The sequence below is a fragment of the Neovison vison genome, chromosome 11, assembly GCF_020171115.1.
Source record: "Neovison vison isolate M4711 chromosome 11, ASM_NN_V1, whole genome shotgun sequence".
Classification (NCBI taxonomy): domain Eukaryota; kingdom Metazoa; phylum Chordata; class Mammalia; order Carnivora; family Mustelidae; genus Neogale; species Neogale vison.
The window spans coordinates 35,456,181-35,478,023 of record NC_058101.1 but is presented as its reverse complement, the minus strand read 5'-3'; the positions used below and the strand labels follow the sequence as shown (position 1 = coordinate 35,478,023).

Genomic DNA, 21,843 nt, shown 5'->3' with positions numbered 1-21,843 from the left:
ATAAAAACTTCTAAATAACCTTTATTACTTCTTCCAGAATGTTCTATTTAAAGTACGGCTCAGCACCAAAACCATATTATTTACTGAAACCCTAGCAACGACTTTCAAATTGCCTTTCAAACTTACTTTCCACCTAAAACATTTTACTCTTATCTTCATTTGTTCATTTATTATTTATTGAGGGCCTACCAGTGCCAGACACTGTTGTAGGCCCTAGGCCTACAGAAGTAAAGCTACCATTCCTCCGCAAGAAGCCTCTATTTCTCCATTTTTCACTTAAATATACAAACTATTTTCACATGTTTTAGTTTAGTGGTTCTCATAGTGTAGCAGCAAGAGCAGCAGCATCTGAGAACTTGTTAGAGAAGAAAATTATTAGACCCACCCCACACTCTAGGGATGGGGGTCTAGCAACGTGTTTTGTTTTTTTGTTTTTTTTTAAACAAGCTTTTCAGGGATTCTGATGTACACTGGAGTTTAAACACTGTTAAAACTCGGTATTAATGATCTAAGGAGCTCAAAGATCAACATCTGGCTTCTAAATCCACCTCAGGCATCTACATGGAGTACCTGTTTCAGATACACGGGATGGGACCCAACAATGACCACTCTTTATTCAGTGACGTGTAGTACCTGGAATGATAGTATTAGCAGTGGCACTCTAATGCCTTCAGAACAAAAACGGACCGCAGTGGATTCTTCTGGGCTACACCAACAGAAAATGGGCCGGATCGAGTTCTGGAATGATGTTTTTATACACTAGACACAGTCAGGCACATTATGCCTGTGGGTTCTCGGTCTGGCTGAGTCAGGACGGCGCTCACAGGCGCTGGTAGCCGAGGGGGGGGGGTCCGTTATGTTGGGTTCAGCCTTCAGTCAGAGGCCATGGGTGGAAGCCCCAACCACACCACAGTGATTTGAAGAGAGGCGGAGGCACAAGAGAGGACCCGGGAGGCCCCGGCAGGGTTGGCCAGCGCGGAAGCCGCACCCTCCTGGCCCTAGACGCCGGCAGGGCGGAGCCGCGCGGCCGCAGCTCGGGCTGAGACGCGCGGCGCGGCGCGGCGCGGGCTCGCGTTTGAGGCGTATGGGGCTACAACGGGAGCGGCTGCGCCGCCCGGCCGGGTCACCGTCTTGCGCATGCGCGGACCCGGCGCCATTTTGGTGGCCGGGCGCGGAGGTGATTCCACACTGAGGAGAGCGCGGCGGCCGGGGTGGCAGTGGCAGCATTCGTGTGCTCGGGTGTGAGTCGCCGAGGGAGGAGGCGGTGGTGGAAGAGGTGGCGGCGGTGGCGGTGGTCGTAGCGGTGGCGGAGGAGGCGGGTACGAATCAGCTGCGGGCGGAGACATGGCCAACATCGCGGTGCAGCGAATCAAGCGGGAGTTCAAGGAGGTGCTGAAGAGCGAGGAGGTCAGAAATGAACTCCCGGACATCCCCCACCCCAGCCCAGGGCGGGAGGGTTCTTCCAGCGGCGACCCCAGTATCCCCGGTAGCCCCTGGGTGGCCCTCCTTGCGGTCGCCCTTCTGCCTGTGGGAGAGCAGCAGTCTCCCCCTGCTTCCGTCGCCTTCTCCTCCCCTCCCTGGGCCCTGGGATGGACCGCCTCGCGGGCGGGTGGTCTGGAGAGGAACACGGTTTTGGGGGGCAGATGGAGAGGGGGGCATTTCTTGGGGGAGGGTGTGAGCTCTGGAGAGAGCCCCGAGGCAGTGGCAACAGCTGGAAGTCTGGCTGTAGGGTGTGGAGGGAGCAGGCCGAGCCTGAGAAAACCCGGGAAGTGGGTTGGGGGAAGGGGAAAGGTGGTAACTGGATCCGGAGAGCTGCGCTGCTCAAAGGCCCACACTTTTAAGGGTATTCTACATTATGGCCTGTTTGGCCTCCACCGTCCTTTCCTTTGGGAAGGATCGGTGAAAGGCCTTAGGTTTTGATGAAAGAAGGACGTTCAGAGTTACTCCCTCCTTAGTTCGGTGTTGGGAGAGAAGAGGAGACATAATAGGATACTCTTTTATTTGAGTGGGAGATAAGGGAATTTTCATCTGAGGTAGGAAATTGATTCCAGATTAGATAATTACCTCATTTCCCCCGTCCCCAGCTCCCCAATTTCTAGGCCTCTTTTCTGTTGACATCAGAAGCTTTTTGATTGGGTGAAGGCAAGTTGTTTGGTGTATTAAAGGCACTTAAATATTATTCGTTAGGAAAAAATAATGGAGAGTATGAGTAGCTTATTTCAAAATATTGTTTACAAGTTATAGATCAGAGAGTCTCTCCTAAGGCAGTGCCTCTGTGACTGTTGTATTGTGCCATGAAACTTCATTATGATGTCTCTCATAGTTAACTTGATTCTTACTTTTGAAAAACAGCCCTATTAAAAACATGGGATTTCACCAGATCAATACATTATTATACCTCCTTATTTAGTAGGTTTGTTCCAGTGTATCTTACCTGAAATTATTAAAAATATATTTTTTTGTCTCAAGCTGCTCTTGAGTCTTGCAGAATTTACTCTGATGTTGGTCATATTTATTTATATAATTTAGTCAAAATATCCTTGTGATTTGACTCAAAACCATGCAAGTATAAGTACAATTTTTCATACCCAAATCAACAAGAATGCAGTTTTTTTTCTCCTTGGATTTAACAAAGAGATGAAAAAGTAATACTGAAATACTTACTATTTTCAAGATGTCACATATTTTAATAATGCATCATTACTATTTGTATTTTTCTCTTAATGTTGGAACTTTGATAAATGATTTGTGTAGTTTAGCATTCTGAGTGTGTGATAAGTAATATAAGTGAGCTTTATTTCTGATACTGACTCTACAGTGATTATTTTTCAATTCGACACGTTGAATATAATTCTTTAAAATTAACCTAAAAATAACAAATACCAGTAGATTTATTGAATGTAGTAGTCTATAAGAAATGATCTGAGCATGTGTATGAACTCTGACCTCTGTATTTGTTCCAGTGCCAAAACTCTGAATGGAAGGATGACTTTGTATTTTTGTGGTACAGTGCAGAAATAGGGTCATAAATGTCTGTACTGATAGACAGTGAAACAATGAGTCTTACTTTTTATTTGCAAGAAAATATATTTGAGTATAGTTGACATATATATTCCTAATGAAAGATTCAGTTAATACAGTTGCCAATAGCCTAAAACATTTCTTCTATAATCAAGTTGCACAAACCTGAGACTTAATATAAGACTTCTTTCAAATGCTTTATTTTCTAATACTTAAAAATGGTAAGTTACTGCTCTCGTGATCCATATGGTCTCTTTGCTTTGTATATGAGGTGACTTTCACCATGTTATTTTTAGTATTTCATTTAAAGCTTAAAAGAAATCTAGTATCGCCCTAGTGTGCATATTGTTAAAGCAATACTGCTCTTTATATGTAAGGGATACTGAAGCCTTGCTTCAAGTAAGCATTATAGTATTTCAGAGGAAGAGAATAGGAAATGCAAAAAAATTATTTTTTTAAGAAGAGTAGCTTTATAAATCTGGAAGGAGACTTCTTCCAGAAAATAAGTTGCAAAGTATATTTAGAAAAGGGTCAGATAATTTAATCTTGTATTATAACCAGTAAATGACTTTATTTTCACCAATATTTTATTTCATCGATAATTTAGTAGGCCCAGTTCTATAAGTGGGTTATGTTGATTACTTTCAGCGCACTGAAGGACTTGTAGTACAGTCCACGTGTTTCCTTTTTAAGTGTGGAAATGTCGTATTTTGAGTGTCTGGTCATGTAACCAAGTATTTTATCACTTCATCTATGTAATTCTCCACATTTACCGAAGTTTCATATGCTCTTATTTACTGGTTGATTCAAGTACTTTTTTTTTGGCATTTTAAGTTGTCTTATAAAGATAGCTGACATTTGCTGAATTCTGACCATAAGAAGTTATAAGTGGCCATTCTTAAAGTGTGTTAATTAAAATATAGTCTCCAAGATAAATCAAATGTGAAAAACAAGGTGCAGGATAGTGTGGAGGAGGCCAGCATTTGTGTTGGAAGAAGGGAGAAATATGTGTATTTGTCTCAATGAGAAATTGGTAAAAATTGATTATTTCTGTATAAGCGAATGTGTCTGAGGTAATAGGCATCAAAGGATCCCTTTTGAGTTTTGAGTCATACAAACCTAGGCCTTTTTTCCTTGAGGCTGTTTGGAAATCCACCCTTTATGTGTCAAACATTAATTTTAAATATGTGTGAATTTTAAGCAATATTTCAAATTGCCAGGAATGGAAAATTGGTTAAAATACATGTTATAGTTATTTTATGGGTGCAATTACTAAGTGAAATGTAGATTTTGAGGCTATAATAAAACTAGAATCTGTATTCACAGATTTATTATTATTGCTGTTAAAAACTAACCACCATTTGTAGAGTGGCTGTCAGTACCATTTGTTTATGCATTATTGCTAATTTCCAAGAACAATTCTTTGAATTAGATTTCCTATATCTTAGATGAGGAAATTGAGATTCAGAGAAGTTAAATTATTTGTCTACAAACATAGCTGTAGGATTTGGGTCTAGGTCCCCTTGTGTTTATATTGTACCACACTGTCATTACTTTCCAAGGATAGGCATTCTTTAATTATTTAAAAATAACTGAGACTGGTTTGTATTACGGATTACAGGATTTAAACATAACCTAATTTAATAGTTTAAACATTAAAATAAGGGATGCCTGGGCGGTTCAGTCGGTTAAGCATCTGCCTTTAGCTCCGGTCATGATTCCAGGGTCCTGGGATTGAGTTCCCCATGGGGCTCCTTGCTCAGTGAGAGGCCTGCTTCTCCCCCTGCCTGCTGCTCCCCCTGCTTGTGCTCTTTCTCTCTCTCCCTCTGGCAAATAAATAAAACCTTAAAATAAAAAATTAAAATAAGTGTTACCTGTAAGTTACTTAAAGATTTAGCTGCGAGTCAGTATGCAAAATACTTGAAAAAATTTTTATTTTAAAGCACCCAAGCTGGGGGGAGGGGCAAAAGAGTGAGAGTGAGAATCTCAAGCATATACCCCACTGAGGTCAGAGCCCGCATAAGGCTCTATCTCAAGACCCTGAGGTCAAGACTTGAGCTGAAACTAAGAGTCAGACACCTAAAAGACTGAACCACCCAGACGCCTCTGCAAAATACTTTTAAATTTGAAGCTCAATGAAGTAAAATGCCCTGAAGTCAGTGTACATACTCTTGTTTGTTTGTTGCATGTTATCTGTAGTTTTTCATATTGTAATTGTACTTCGCTGACATTTTCTAAGATTTCAGTAGGGAATACTTAAATTTATGGCATTACAAATTGATTTCATGAAAACTACTTTTGTAGTTTTCTTTTAAGTGCTTAAGTGGATTTTGTATTTATTGTCATTTTGAATTTAATGTATTTGATCTAGTTTGATCTATAGAACTGGTTGGCAAATCTTTAGAAGTAAAATGTTGATTTCTGTAGACCATAGTTTCTCAACCTTAGCACTGTTGACATTTTAGGCAGATAATGAATTCTTTGCTGCGAGTGGCTCTTCTCTGCATGGTAGGATGTTTACTAGTATCCCTGGCTTCTATCACTAGTTGCCAGTAGCATAGGTAACCCTCCTCCCTACCTCCTTGCTCTCTCTCCCTGCCAGTTGTATCAACTAAAAATGTCTCCAGACTTTGCCAAATGTTGAGAACCACTGCTATCGACAAAACTCTTCAGAACATTTCATACTATTAAATTTGTAAGATGTGTAATATATTTTATCTAAAAGATGACAGTAAAGGTACAAAAAAGTTTATAGCATGACTACTACTACTACTACTAGTTTTGAGTGATGGTTTTAGGATTTTATACTTGTTTTCCCTTTGTAAATGATTATTTTTTTCTTTTAAACTTTTTCCTTTTTGATTAAAAGAAAGAGGTGAAATTCCCTGCTGGAAATTAATATAACCAGAGTTTGAACAATTTTTTTAAGAGTAGAAAAGCAGTTTTTACAGTTATATAAGTTACAGCTCTCTGTAACTTATTTAAATAATGTGCCTTATGGGGTTCTGGGTGTGGGCTGAGTGAAGAAAGCTTTTGATGGGGTAAAAAAAATAATTGCAACCTGTCCAAGTAATACTGTTTGGGGTGCATTTCTTTTTTTATTTTACTATTATAAAGACTTTGATCTCTGTCCATCAGGCATAGATATAGATGCATCTGGAATTCCCTATATTACCCCTTTGTGACCCTCAAAACTAGTAGTAGCCATGCTGTGAACGTTTTTTGTACCTTTACTGTCCATCTTTTAGATAAATATACATGTATATATTTATTAATATGTTAGTGGTGTCTTAGAAAATGTGTTAAAATGCGTTGAGTAGGGGTGCCTGGGTGGCTCAGTGGGTTAAAGCCTCTGCCTTCGGCTCAGGTCATGATCTGGGGGTCCTGGGATCAAGCCTTGCATCGGAGTCTCTGCTCAGCGGGGAGCCTGCTTCCCCCTCTCACTAAGCCTGCCTCTCTGCCTGCTTGTGATCTCTGTCAAATAAATAAATAAAATCTTATTTTTAAAAAAATGCATTGGGGGGCGCCTGGGTGGCTCAGTGGGTTGGGCCGCTGCCTTTGGCTCAGGTCATGATCTCAGGGTCCTGGGATCAAGTCCCGCATGGGGCTCTCTGCTCAGCAGGGAGCCTACTTCCCTCTCTCTCTCTCTGCTTGCTTCTCCCATCTACTTGTGATTTCTCTCTGTCAAATAAATAAATAAAATCTTAAAAAAATGCATTAGGGGCACCTGGGTGGCTCACTGGGTTAAAGCCTCTGCCTTCGGCTCAGGTCATGATCCCAGGGTCCTGGGATCGAGCCCCACATCTGGCTCTCTGCTCCACGGGGAGCCTGCTCCCCACCCCCACCCTGCCTGCCTCTCTGCCAACTTGTGATCTCTGTCTGTCAAATAAATAAATAAAATCTTTTTTAAAAAATGCATTGAGTATTCGAGTTGAAAGAGACCTTAGATCTAGGCCAAATTCCTCATCTATAAGATCAGGAAACTGAGGCCTGAAGAGATTGATTGTTTTTTTAGTGATACAGATCTGGTGAATGAACCCAAGCTTTTTTTTTTTTTTTTTTTTAAGATTTTATTTATTTATTTGACAGAGAGAGATCACAAGCAGGCAGAGAGGCAGGCAGAGAGAGGAGGAAGCAGGCTCCCTGCTGAGCAGAGAGCCCGATGTGGGACTCGATCCCAGGACCCTGAGATCACGACCCGAGCCGAAGGCAGCGGCTTAACCCACTGAGCCACCCAGGCTCCCTGAACCCAAGCTTTTTGCATAGCAGTCCATTCTAACCATTATATATGGTTGCTCTATGGGACTATTTTTTTTTTCATAAATAATACTGTAAATGCTGAATGCTAATAAAACAAAGTATGATTGACAGTTTAATATTGCCTTGTATTTAAGTATATTTTGCCTTTTTTTTCTTGGTGTTAAAAACTAAATTTGGCAGGAGGCAGAGTTATTTCACTCCTTAAGCATGATACAGTAAGTTTAGCTTAGTGATTAAGAGCGTGGGCTTTGGAATTAGATTTGCTTTGGGTCCTGGCTTTTTTTTTTTTTTTTTTTAAGATTTTTATTTATTTATTTGACGGAGACAGATCACAAGTAGGCAGAGAGGCAGGCAGAGAGAGAGGAGGAAGCAGGCTCCCCGCCGAGCAGAGAGCCCGATGCGGGACTCTATCCCAGGACCCTGAGATCATGACCTGAGCCGAAGGCAGCGGCTTAACCCACTGAGCCACCCAGGCGCCCCTGGGTCCTGGCTTTTCTATTTAATATCTGCAGCTTTGACTCTCTTAGAGTTTTCTTATTTGTAAGAATGTAGGAAGATTAAGAGTCTTTACAGTGCTTAGAGCAGTTCTTGGGACATCCAACGGATAGCTGTTAAGATGTCAAAATTAGCTATATGTTCATATTTTACTTATTGTTTTGGATCATAAAGGGTTCCTTCAGTGTAGTGATAGTGCTATGTGAATTTGCCTGAAAGAAAGGATTTAAATGAAGAGGCTTTAGTGCTTATGATAGAGTTACTTTGTCATCTCTGTGCAAACAACCTGTGGCCAAGGGGAATGCAGAAGAAAAATTTGGGCCTTGTTCTCATGGTGTTTGTTAATCCTTCTTTAGGAGACAGTTAAGAGTACCTGGGTGGCTCAGTCGGTTAAGCAGCTGTCTTTGGCTAAGGTCATGTGAGATGAGCCCCACATGGGGCTCCTTGCTCAGCATGGAGCCTGCTTCTCTCTCTACCTGCCACTTCCCCGCTTGAGCTCGCTCTCTCTCTCTCTCTCTCTCAATCTCTCTGTTAATTAAATTTTTTAAAAAAATTTATTGAAGGAGACAGTTAAAAATTGGGGAAGAGTTTGTGTTAAAATGTGACCTTTTTAAGTGAAAAAGTACTTTATTTGGAAGCATTTCAGATAATACAGCTTTACATGATTATTTGGGATTTCTTGATGTGACTCTGGTTGCCTTTAACTGCACCAAGAAATCTAGATTCTAATCCTATGATATATGTAATCTTGAATCTCTTGGTAAAATTCTTGTTTTTTATTTTTTTAAAGATTTCTTTGAGAGTGAGAGTGCACACAGGGGTACAAGTTGGGGAAGGGGCAAGGGAGAGGGAGAAACAGATTCCCTGCTGAGCAGGGAGCCGGATGGGGCTTCATCACAGGACCCTGAGATCATGACCTGAGTGGAAGGCAAACACTTAATTGACTGAGCTGCCCAGGCACCCCTAAAATTCCTATTTTAAAATTGATTTTTGGAAAATAGAAAGAGGTGGTCACATCCATCTGACATCCCTTGTTCTCTTACGTAATTTTGCAAAGGAGAGAACTTCATTTCATTCAAAACCTTTGTCCTTTTTCTCCCTTCAGTTCTTTGCTTTTACTGCAAGTTTAAAGTAATAAATACTTCAGTTGAATGCTGCTGTCTGGCATTTTATATGTTTGGCAGCCTTATGAGATTGATGTTATTCTTATTTTACAGATTAGAAAATTGCAGCTTTGAAGAAAGTACCTAATTTTCTCAGTATCAGGCAACTTGTTGGTGGAACAGGAGTTGGAAACTAGGTCTCTGACTCCCAAATATTTACTAATTATGGTGGAAAGAATAATGTGCAATCATGTCTGCTGCTTGCTACCTGTCCATTATTTTTAAAGATGCTTTTTTAAAAAAATTGTATTTTAACTGGGCTCCCCCCAATTTTTTTTTTTTTTTTTTTTTAATATTTTACTGGGGGCTCCTGGGCGGCTCAGTGGGTTAAGCCGCTGCCTTCGGCTCAGGTCATGATCTCAGCATGTTGGGATCAAGTCCCGCATTGGGCTCTCTGCTCAGCGGAGAGCCTGCTTCCCCCCTCTTTCTGCCTGCCTCTCTGCCTACTTGTGATTTCTCTGTGTGTCAAATAAATAAATAAAATCTTTTAAAATATATTTTACTTAAAATACTAAATATTTTAATTGACCGTGATCATGACCTGAGCTGAAGGCAGACACTTAACGACTGAGCCACCCAGGTGCCCCTTTAAAGCTGCTTTTTAAGATTATGGACTATCTTACACTTTGAAGTTTAGAAAACAGTAGGTGTGGATACCTTTATGTTCGTGGTATAGATTTAGCAGATCTTAACTCTCTCATATTTGGTTAACTTGCCCTTTCCCTCAAGCAATAAAACAACATGTAGATGAAGTTCACTTTGTAACCTTTTCCCTTTTCCATTCTTTTTCTTAGAAGTAACCACTGCTGAAGATGCCTATATCCTTCCCATTCATACTTTTGTTTTTACTATTGAAACCATAAGGGTTTTGTTTGTTTGTTTGTTTGTTTTTTAAAGACTTATTTGACAGCGAGAGAGGGAACACAAGCTAAGGGAGTGAGAGAGGGAGAAGCAGGTTCCCCGAAAGGAGGGCGCCTGATTCGAGGCTTGATCCCAGGACCCTGCGATCATGACCTGGGCCAAAGGCAGACGTTCGACAACTGAGCCACCCAGGTGCCCTGAAACAATAAGATTTTTTAAATGTCAAAGCACTTTTTAGTGTTTTTAAAAGTTTAAAATTTTTTTTCCACAGATGATTGTAATATTCTACGTTTCGTGCAACTTCTCTTCTTTTTTTTTTATTATTTTTTAAAAGATTTATTTACTTATTTGTCAGAGAGAGAGAGAGAGATCGCACAATCAGGCAGAGTGGCAGGCAGAGGGAGAGAGAGAATTAGGCTCCCCGTTCAGCAAGGATCCCAATGCGGGACTCCATCACAGGATCCTGGGGTCAGCCGAAGGCAGTGGCTTAACCAACTGAGCCACCCAGGCATCCCTCTTCTTTTCTTTTTGAAGATTTTATTTATTCATTTGAGAGACAGGGGACAGAGTGAGCACAAGCAGGGGTAGGGGCAGAGGGTGAAAGAGAAGTAGATTTCCCTCTAGGAGCCTGACATGGGGCTGAATCCCAGGGCCTGGAGATCATGACCAGAGCTGAAGGCAGATGCTTGACCATCTGAGCCACCCAGGTGCCCCTTGTGCAACCTTTTTATGTGTTACTTTTTTTTTTTTTAAAAGAATTTATCCATGATAGTGCATATTGCTTTAGTTCCTTAAATTACATAGTATTTCACATCAGTTTTTTTGTTGTTGTTTATTCATTCTCTGTGGACAGCATGTAGTTTCAGCTTTTAGCTGGTGTACAAAAAAAAAGCATTGTACATTACTATACATGTTTTCTTGGACACGTGAGAGTTTTTTCTAGGAAGTAGTATTGTAGGATCTGAGTGTATTTGCATCTTCTGCGGTATTGGATATTGCTTCAACTTACAATGATGATATCAATTTGCACTCCTCTAGCAGTGTATAAGAGTTCTAGTGACCTGACATTTGTAAGACTTACATTTTTATATTTTTATCAGTCTGATGGATGTGAATGGTAACTTATTTTAATTTTAATTTCCCTTCCCAGTAGAAATATTAAGCATATTTTTGTGTTTATTGGCCATTAGGCTTTGCTTTGCAAACTCAGTGTTCTCATTCCTTACCCATTAAAAAAAAAAAATTGGGACACCTGAGTGGCTCAATTGGTTGTCTGCCTTCAGCTCAGGGTCATGGGATCGAGTCTCGCATCCGTTGCCCTGTGCAGCCCTTCACAGCAGGGAGTCTGCTTCTGCCTCTGCCTCTCCCCCACTACTTGTACACGCAGTATGCACGTGCTCGTGCATACTCTCTCTCTCGCAAAAATAAGTAAGAATTCAGTCTTCAAAAAAAGTTTTGGTGGTTTGTATTTTCCTTATTCATTTATATAATTTTTTTATATAATTGGTTGATTAATTCTTTATATAATTTTGTCTACTTCCTTTGTGTGGCTTAATTTTTAGCTTTTTTTAATGCTTTTTTGTAATTGTGGTATACTATACATCTAAAATTTAGCATCTTGTATGTTTTTAAGTGACAGTTTCAGTGTACATTTTTGTACAGCCATTACTACTATTCTTCCCCAGAACTTACTTCATCTTGTAAAACCGAAATTCTGTATCTATTAAATGTTAACTCTATTTCTCTGTTGCCCAGCCTGTGGTTCATTGCTCTACTTTGTGTCTCTGTGAACTACTTACTCTGTTATATTTGTGACTGTTTTCTTTTGCTTAACTTTGTCATATCTTTTGTCTGAAGTTTTAATTTTTATTATTTATTTATTTTTATTTATTTATTTTTTAAAAGATTTTATTTATTTTGACAGATCACAAGTAGGCGGCGGGGTGGGGGGAAGCAGGCTCCCTGCTGAGCTAAGAACCCGATGTGGGACTTGATCCCAGGCCCCTGAGACCATGACCTGAACCGAAGGCAGATGCTGAGCCACCCAGGCATCCCTGAAGTTTAATTTTTAAGTAGGCACACTTTGAGGGGATTGCTTGGCTGTCTCAGTTGGTAGGGTGTGTGACTAGATCTTGGAGTTGTGAGTTCAAGCCCTGTTTTGGGGGTAGAATTCACTTAGAAAGAAAGAAGTAAGGCACATTTTTCTATTTTTTCCTGTATGGTATGCTTTTTGTATTTTGTTTAGGAAATCTTTTCCTTTAATTACAAAGATGTTTTAAATTTGGTTATAGGAGCTGTCCTCAGGCTTCTATCTCCACCATATCATATGGAAACTACTTCTTCAGGAATTATCTTCTCACTTGTCAAATGTGGAGTAACTTCTCCTCAGTTCATTTTTGTATACCTTTCACTTCATTTCTCAACGTTTTCCTCTTATGGTTGCTCTGATACTGCTGTTTTTCCTTCATACTGTGTTACTACACTTTATAAGTCGATTTCATCTGTTATTTTCCATTTATCTCTTAAATCTTTGTTTCCTCTTTTGCATTTCTTTTGTTAATCACTCTAGGTTGGGTTTTCACCCAGATGTTCTATTAAACGTAAAATTTTTATTTACTATTATAGTAAAACAGTTTGCTTATTTTTTTTTTAAACTTACCTCTTTTTTATTCCTAGGTTCTTTTTTTAATAGATTTTATTTATTTATTTATTTGAGAGAGAGAGAGCGCACAAGCAGGGAGAGTGGCAGGCAGAGGGAGAAGCAGACTGCCCACTGAGCAAGGAACCTGATGTGGGACTTGATCCCAGGACCCTAATATCATGACCCGAGCTGAAGGCAGAGGCTTACCCGACTGAGCCACCCAAGTGTCTAAGACAGTTTGCTTATTTACATTTATTTCTCTGCACCCTCTCTTCAGCCCTCCTGGTGCCATGCCACAGGATGGATGGATTTATTTATTTATTTATTTGTTTGTTTTAAAAGATTTTATTTATTAGAGCAGGGGGAGGACAGAGGGAAAGGAAGAAACAGACTCCCCACTCAGTAGGGAGCTGGATGCGGGGCTCTATCCCGGGATCCTGGGATCGTGGTATAAGCCAGAGCTGGATGCTTTACTGGCTGGGCCACCCAAGTGCCCCCATGCCACATGATTTATGACCTTGTCATTTTCCTTTAGTTTCTCTACTGCCTATTGCATAAAGGCAAATTTGTATACTTTTGTTCTAACCTGCCTTTCTGGACCTGTTCCTGTCAAGTCTCATCACAGTTGCATGCCTACACATACTTCACTCTCAGACCTTCAGCTATGCTAAACTGCTCGCCATTTAGTTATTCTGTCTGCCTGGAATAAGCCCTTCCTCCTCCTTTGCCTTTGAAATAAACTTATCCTAAAATGCCGCCACTTACAAACCTTTTGTGGAAAACAGTTTGCCCCTGGTTCCCAGTGTCATTTTGTTAGGATTTTGTTAGAGTAGTAACTGTAGATATATTGGTAATTTTTTTAAAGATTTTATTTATTTATTTGATAGAGACAGCCTGAGAGGGAACGCAGCAGGGGGAGAGGGAGAAGCAGGCTCCTGCTGAGCAGGGAGCCCAATGGGGAACTGGATCCCAGGACCCGGGGATCATGACCTGAGCGGATGGCAGATGCTTAATGACTGAGCCACCCAGGTGCCCTATATGTTGGTAATTAATTGTACATATGTCTTTCTGTCCTGCTAGATATCATTGAGCTCCATGAAGATGCTTATTCATCTTTTTTCCTTTGTCTTGTATAGTGCCTGGCATTGGTAGGCTTAATAACATTTACAGTAAGACAGAAACTCTTTGATAATCATCTACTTTTGTTTTTTTGGAGTTGCTGCAGAAAGTGCGTAAACCTTTGCATAGGTGTTAGGGCTGCCATGTTACTCTGATAATTTTTTTTTTTTTTTAGCCTTTTTGGGATTACATATTTTTCTAGTGATTACAGATGCAGGGTTAGTTTATGTAGCCTTCTTTATCAAGTGACTATGGGTACTTTACTTTTAGGTTTCTTTGTTTTGTTTTGTTTTTGTGGTTTTATTTGTTTTTGCTTAATTTGAGGGAGAGAGTGGGCAAGAGAGACAGAACATGAACGGGGAGAAGGAACAGAGAGAGAAGCAGACTCCCCACTGAGCAGGGGGCCTGATGTATGGCTCTGTCCCAGTACTCTAGGAGCACAACCTGAGCCAAAGGCAGATGCTTAACTGACTGAGCCACCCAGGCACCCAAGGTTTCTTTGCTTTATGTGAACTGTCCTGTTTGGGATTGACTTACTTAAGAGTGTGGGTTGTCTGATACTGTTGTTTTTCAGCAGTGATAATACATTTTACTTCATTTTTCTTAAATCCTTCTGTAGTAGTTCCTCTTTTTTTTTTTAAAAATAGAATATACTAAAGTTTATGCATCTTTCGAACATTTGGTTATTTCCAGGTTTTGCTGGTACGTGTGTGTAAGAATTGTGGGTGTTTATCTGAGAGTGGTATTACTAGACCATTGGGTGTTTGTTAGGTGGTTATATGTGTCAGACATTTTATCTGTAGGCATGGTCATACTTTGATTAAATCCTTAGGTGCTTTATCTCTTACTGCTCTTAGGAACTGTGAGTGTGAGTCATTGAAGGCAGAGACTTATATTTTCAGTTCCATTGCTTAGCTCATTGCCAGGTAAGCAGGAGGCTTACCTGGCAATTTGTTTTCCCTAATGAGTTTAAGGGTTTGTTTTTTTTTAAGCGCCAGGGAGCTCATCCCCAACCATTATGAAGGTATGACCGCTTATCCTGCTTCTGAGAGTAGGGACTTTATAATATGTTGATAAAGGTGGCCCATGGATGAAGATGGGTTTCTGTTCAGTGTAAGTGTTGATAATTTGGTCAGTTCATGCTTTGGGGTGATGTAATGTCAAAGCCAAACCTGGGAAATAAGATGGTGGGAAGGCAGTCTTTTTTTGATTTGTTTTGCAGTTTTCCTTGTTAAAGAGCTTAGGGAGCATCTATTTAGTATTATATATATAACGTCATCTATATCACTGTGGGTTAACTCTTTAGTTTAAGTCTACATTTTTCTCCATTTATTTAACAAATATTTATTGAATACCATCTGTGTTGTTAATAAGATAGACATAGTCCAGGGGGCCTGGGTGACTCAGTTTGGGCGGCTCAGTTGGTTAAGCCTCTGCCTTCAGCTCAGGTCATGATCCCAAGGTCCTCGGATGGAGCACCTTCCCCTCCCAGTTGGGCCCCCTGCTCAGCAGGGAGTCTCTTCTCACTCTGCCCTTCTCCCTGCTCATGCTTGGGTGTGTGTGTGCGCACATGCCAAGTGCTCTCTGTCTCTGAAGTCAGTCAGTCAATCTTTTAAAAAAAAAAAAAGATACACATAGTCCACGCTGTTATGGAGTAAGTTATGATCTAGTAAGATTGAACTAGTAGTTATGATCTAGTAACATTGAACAATGTCTGTTTGTTTGAATTTAAGTAAGGAGAACTGTGGGGTGGTGTAACCTAATCTCAGGGAAAGAGTTCTTTGGGAATAACCCTTAAACTGATAGTTGGGAGGGTAAATTGGAATTAACTTAGTCATACATCAGGACGATCAATTCTTATATGCATACAGAAAGCACTAGTAATCATTACAGTCACTGTAGAACCATTTAATTGCTTTTCCCTTTTAAATAAATAGCCAGTTTCTGTGAATACAAAAGTAACATGTTTGCTTATTATTGAATTTTGGAAACTACATGGAACTATAATAAAGTAAAAATTATCTGTAATCACACCCCTGGGGACAATTCTTTTTTTTTTAAGATTTTATTGATTTATTTGACAGAGCGAGAGATCATAAGTAAACAGAGAGGCAGGCAGCGAGAGAAGGGGAAGCAGGCTCCCCACTGAGCAGAGAGCCCGATTCTGGACTTGATCCAAGGACCCTGAGATCATGATCTGAGCTGAAGGCAGAGAGGCTTAACCCACTGAGCCACTAGGCACCCCAATAATTCTTTTCTTTAAAATATTTTTGTCTATGAAATAGTTCAAACATGTGAGATACATCTTAATTTTGTTTATTTTTTTCTTTTTTTAATGTATGTTTGCATATATAAACATATTTTGAAGTTTGTTTGAGTATAATTACAATCTGACTTTCAACCCAGATTTGCAATTTTTAATGTTTTTCAGTGATTTGAAGCTGTCTTTTCACTACTAGACTCCCTACCTTTTTTTTTTTTTTTTTTTTTTAAGGTTTTATTCATTTAGGGTCACCTGAGTGGCTCAGTGCTGCCTTTGGCTCAGGTCATAATCCCAGAGTCCTGGGATGGAGCCCCACATCGGGCTCCCTGCTCCATGGGAAGCCTGCTTCTCCCTCTCCCATGCCCCTTGCTTGTGTTCTCTCGCTGTGTCTCTGTCAAATAAATAAAATCTTGGGAGGAGAAAAGGTTTTATACGTTTATTTGAGAGGGTACATGTGCATGATCAGGGGGAAGGGCACAGGGAGAGGGAGAACCAGAGTACCCACTGAGCAGGGAGCCTGATGATTCCCGAGAAGCTCAAGAGTAGGCATCCTCAAGGGTAAGCATCATGGTTTGTCTTTGTATCATCAATGCCAAAAGCTTTTTATTTAACAAATACTTTTTAAAAGATTTTATTTATTTATCTGTAAGATCAGAGGAAATAGTGAATGTAAATTAAAGGCCATAAATTAGGAGTAAATTTGCTATGTTTAAGCAAGCAAAAGGAGGTTATTGTGACTGGAGTATTGTGGGAAAGAGGCCGTGAATGATGCAAGATGAAGGCAGGAGCCAGATCACACAAAATTTAAGTCCAAAGTAAGGAATTTGTGTTGTGACTCTGAAATCCATTTGAGGATTTAAAGAAAACAAAATTTTTGTTTTTAAAATACCGCTTTGGGGACGCTTGGGTGGCTAAGTTGGCTGAGGGTCTAGCTCTTGATTTCAGCTCAGGTCATAGTCTCAAGGTTGTGGGATCAAGCCCCACATTGGGCTCCATATTGGGTGTGGAGCTCTATTGGGAATCTCTTTCCCTGTACCTCTGCCCCTTCTCCCTCACCCACCTCACCCCTACTCTCTAGATCTCTCTCTCTTAAAAATAGAACAAAACAAAACACTCTGATGCCTTAAACTTATGACTAAGGAAATAACAATTCAGGGTGACGCCTGATTCCTCACTGCTAATGTGAGATGTATTTTTGAGTAGGTAAATGTTGCCCCAAGGTTACCCGTCTACCTTGTGGGATCCTTGGGATTCAAAATCTACCCCTCCCCCTTAAAGAAATACCACTTTAGCTGCTGTGTGGAGAATAAATTGACACTGAAGATGTAAAGAAAAAGGGCTTCGGAATTAGGGGTTGATTTTTGCTTGAGTAAAGTCCAGTCTGGAAAGTATCCCAGAGTTGGTTGGTTAGGGATTATACAGTGTTAGTAGACTACTGACTTTCAGTTTACCTGACTTTCAATTTACCTTTCTTAGGAGTTTGACCCTTGTCCTTAAACTCTCAAAATGCCTGTCAGAGCTCCAGACAACATGTCTGAATTTCAGAAAGGGAAAAGCATAATCAACATGTCAGCTGAGCTTCCCCTTTTTAAAGAGCTTTCTGAGAAATCCCATTCAGTGACATCTATTTTTATTTTTTTTTATCCTGGCCTGTGTCATAACGTCGTCTTGGTTTACGAGAAACTGGGGGATGTTTTTTTAGCTAAGCACATTGCTCCCCAATTAAAGTCAGGGTTTCATTAGGAAAGAAAAAAGAGGAAGGAAGTTGGTTAGACATCTTGCCCTGTGGAGGTGGGAAGTGGCAGGAATGAAGTAAGGAAGACCTTTTTGGAAGCCTTTCTAGCCTAGGCAAGAGATGATTGTAGCTTGGGATTACAGTTAAATAGGAGGCTGAAGAGAAGTATTTGGGATATGTTTTAAAGGTAAGTCAAAAGAGCTTGCTGATGGTGCAGATGAAAAGTGAAGAATCTAGAAAAACACCTAGTCTTTTACCTAGGAGTCAGACATTTGGGGGTGCTATTTTCCGCGATTGGAAAGAGTAGGAGGAGCACATGGAAGGTGTCAGGGAAGATTTAAGAGTTTTGCTTCGTTCTTGTCAGGTTAAAGCTTAGACTGGGTGACTTAACTGTAGGAGAATTTGGTTAGGAAAGGAGGGAGCCTAGGACAAAGTTCTGGTTTTTGTCATAGATGCCTAGCATCTTTTGTGGTTGAGCCTAGAAGAAACATCAAAAGATAAGGAGAGTGAGCTATTAGTGATATATTAGGAAAATTAGGGGACTGTGGTGTCTTTGAAATCAAGAGATGAGTTCCGAGAGTGGTCACTTTTGTTATGCTGCTGAGTGAAAGAAATGAGCACTGAATTTGCAGCACAGTTATCATTGGTGACCTTGACTAGAATATTTTCATTGGAATGGTGAAGATGGATGGTGATGATTGAACAGTTAGGAAGTGAGGTGAGAAACTAGAATCTATGGTCAACTAATTTTAAAGTTTGTTTTGACAGGAGCAGAGAAGAGAAGGGGAACTGCAGAAGAATATGGCTTCAGAAATCTTAATTTTTTTTTTTTTAAGATTCTATTTATTTATTTTAGAGAGAGAGAGAGCGCACATAAGTGCAGGCAGGAGAGGGGTAGGCAGACTCTGTTGAGCTTAGAGCCTGACTCGGGGCTTGATCTCCAACTCAGAGATCATGACTTAAGCCAAAATTAAGGCTTTGACACTTAATTTACCGAGCCCCTCCAGGTGCCCCTTAAAAAATTTCTCATAGTCTATTGATTATGTTTGTATATTGATGGAGGGGAGAAATTGATTATGCTAGAGAAAGGAGGAGTGATTGAGCCTGTAAAGTCCTTGAGAAGAACAGAGGGGGGATATTACGAGCATAAATGGAAGGATTAATCTTTAATAGGAGCAGAGACACTTAGGGCAATGTTAAGTTTTCATTTGGGATTTGTGGTCTTCACTTGAACATGAGACCAATTAATGATGGTTGTGTGTGTTTTCCCAGCAGTGCTGCTTGGGGCAGATACAGGAAGGTGGTTTTGTTTTGTTTAAGTTAATTGGGGAATGAATTTAACTAGCATGGGGCTTTGCCATGTGAGTACCATGAAGGAACAAAAGCTTCAAGGTTAGCAAGAGAGTGACTGAGAATGATGGAGAGTGGTGATGTTCAATTAAACTAGCTAATAGCTGGGTTTGGAGTACTAAATAGTGAACTTGATCTAAGGAGGTTGGGAATTTGAGAAACTTGAAATGGATTTCAGAGAAGGTACAGTTTCTGGTGATGACGAAGTTATGTGTATGACCATGGGGATAAGACCTCATAATCTTTAAATATTTATTAGAAGCACAGTCTTTGTCTCCTTACTCTTTTTTGAGAATTTAGAAATGTAAGATGGCAGGTGTAAGCAACAGTCTCTCATCAGGCGCAGATAGCTGTTGCTAGTAACCTCTTTTTTTTTTTTTTTAAAGATTTCATTTATTTGTCAGAGAGCACAGGCAGGGAGAGCAGCTGGCAGGGCATGCAGAGGGAGAAGCAGGCTTCCCGCTGGGCAACAAGCCCGACAGGGGACTCGATCCCAGGACTCTCGATCCCAGACTTAACCGACTGTGTCACCCAGGCAACCCGACATCCTTTTTGTTTGTTTGTTTGTTTGTTTGTTTTTTAAACCAAATCAAGGTCATAGTATGTAGTATTACTGTTTTGTATTTTTTTTTTCTCTTAATATGTTTTCTGTTTCCTTTTCTTCCTAAGTAAGCTCCATGCCCAACTGGGGCTTGAACTCACCACCATGAGAGCAAGACCTGAGCAGAGATCAAGAGTTGGCGGGATGCCTGGGTGGCTCAGTTGGTTAAGCAGCTGCCTTCGGCTCAGGTCATGATCCCAGCGTCCTGGGATCGAGTCACATCGGGCTCCTTGCTCGGCGGGGAGCCTGCTTCTCCCTCTGCCTCTGCCTGCCATTCTGTCTGCCTGTGCTCGCTCTCCCCCCCCCCCCGATAAATAAATAAAAATAAATAAAATCTTTAAAAAAAAAAAGTTGGATATTTGGTGCTCCTGCGTGGCTCAGTAATTTAAGCATCTGCCTTTGGCTAGGTTCATGATCCCAGGGTCCTGGGATTGAGCCCTACATTGGGCTTTCTGTTTAGCGGGGACCCTGCTTCTCTCTCTCCCTCTACGTGCCACTCTGCTACTTATGTGAGCGTGCTCCCTCTCTCTCTCTCTCTCTCTCTAATAAATAAATAAATAAATAAAATCTTTAAAAAAAAAAAAAAGATGTTTAACTGACTGAACTACCCAGGCACCTGATAAATATTAAATATTAAATATTCTTTTAACGTGTTTACTGTTCAGAGGTGCCTGGCTGGCTCAATTGGTGGATTGGGCAACTCTTGATCTCGGGGTTTATGAGTCTGAGCCCCACGTTGGATGTAAAGATTACTTAAAATCTTTTTTTTTTTTTTAAAGATTTTATTTATTTATTTGAGAGAGAGAGAGACAGGGAGAGAGGGAACACAAGCAGTAGGAGAGAGAGAAACAGACTTCTTGCTGAGCAGGGAGCCTGACATGGGGCTCCATCCCAGGACCCTGGGATCATGACCTGAGCCAAAGGCAGGTGCTTAATGCCTGAGCCACCCAGGTGCCCCAAGATGACCTAAAGTCTTTAAAAAAAAAAAAAATTATTGTTTAAATAGTAAGTGGCATTAAATATTAATAGTATTTAACAGATATTTAATATCTGACTAAACCATTTTTGTTTTAAAGTTTTGTTTAAGTAATCTCTATATCCAACATGGGACTTGAATTCAGCGGCCCCAAGATCATGCTCTTCTGACTGAGCCAGCCAGGTGCCCCTAAACCATTCTTTTCTCGAACATTTAAAGGTTGTTTCTGTTTCTTCCACTGTGTGTATGTGTATGTATTGAATGGAATATATATAATTTTTATATTAATTTATTTCCCTAAGATAGATTTCCTGGAAAAAAGTTACTGGGTCATAGTGTCTGAATTTCTCATATGCTGATGACCAAAGTGCTTCCCAGAAAGTTTTTTGTAAATTACTGTAGCACTGGCACTGCATGAGGTAGCCAGTTTCATCATGGTCTTACCAGTTATACAATCTTTTTTTTTTTTTTAAGTCAAATTGAAAAATCAGTTGTCCAGGTTTATTTTTTAATTTTACTTAATTTTTTAAAAAGATTTTATTTATTTATTTGAGAGAGAGAGAGAGTGTGAGAGCAGAGAGGGTCAGAACGAGAAGCAGATTCCTGGCTGGGCTGGGAGCCTGATTCAGGACTTGATCTTCGGACTCCAGGATCATGACCTGAGTAGAAGGCATTCACCTAACTACTCTGCTACCCAGGTGTCCGTATTTAACTTTTTATTAAGAAATCTCCCCTCCCCCCCCTTCTTTCCTCCTGCCTTCCTATCTTGAGAGACAGCGCATGTGTATGCAGGTGTGCCCAAGCATGGGGGCATGGAGAAGAGGCAGGGGGAGAGGCAGACGCCCCACTGAGTAGGGAGTCGGATGCTGGGCTCCATCGCAGGATCCTGGGATCAAGACCTGAGCTGAAAGCAGACACTTAACTGACTGAGCCACTCAGGTGCCCCTTATTAAGAAAATTTTCAAATGGAAAGTTGAAGGATACTTATATTCCTACTAATGAGATTCAACACTTGTTAATGTTACTGATAATGAAGGTAATTCACTACCAAAATTTTGAGCTTGCATCTCCTGAAAATAACATTCTTTTTTATAACCATAGTATCATTATTCTACCAAAGAAAATGTTAATTCCTTGGTATCTAATCTCATATGTCCTCAGGTCGTATAGCCTTTTTTGGGAGAGGGGAACAGGATCTACTTAAGGTTTACAAATCGCATGAGAATGTAATTTTTAGTGTTCTAAAATTTACAGTGGTTCTTTGACACACACCCTTCTTTTTTTCTCTTTTTGACACTGAAAATCCTGGAGATTTCTTTATGGAGGTACTTCTTCTATTTCTTGTAAAGTGGGAGTTT

General features: G+C 40.4%; 1 protein-coding gene and 1 non-coding gene across 2 annotated transcripts in view; both read left to right on the top strand.

Annotated features, from left to right (window-relative positions):
* The first annotated feature begins 1,099 nt into the window (after nucleotides 1–1,099).
* Nucleotides 1,100–21,843, top strand: part of UBE2K (ubiquitin conjugating enzyme E2 K) — a 75,093-nt gene continuing 54,349 nt past the window's right edge. The window contains 1 exon segment of the mRNA XM_044224452.1: nucleotides 1,100–1,407. Coding sequence (XP_044080387.1) covers nucleotides 1,138–1,407 — 270 coding nt within the window. The 5' untranslated portion in view covers nucleotides 1,100–1,137.
* Nucleotides 16,942–17,089, top strand: LOC122890596. The gene has a single exon (XR_006381101.1). It is a non-coding gene; the product is annotated as a U12 minor spliceosomal RNA (small nuclear RNA).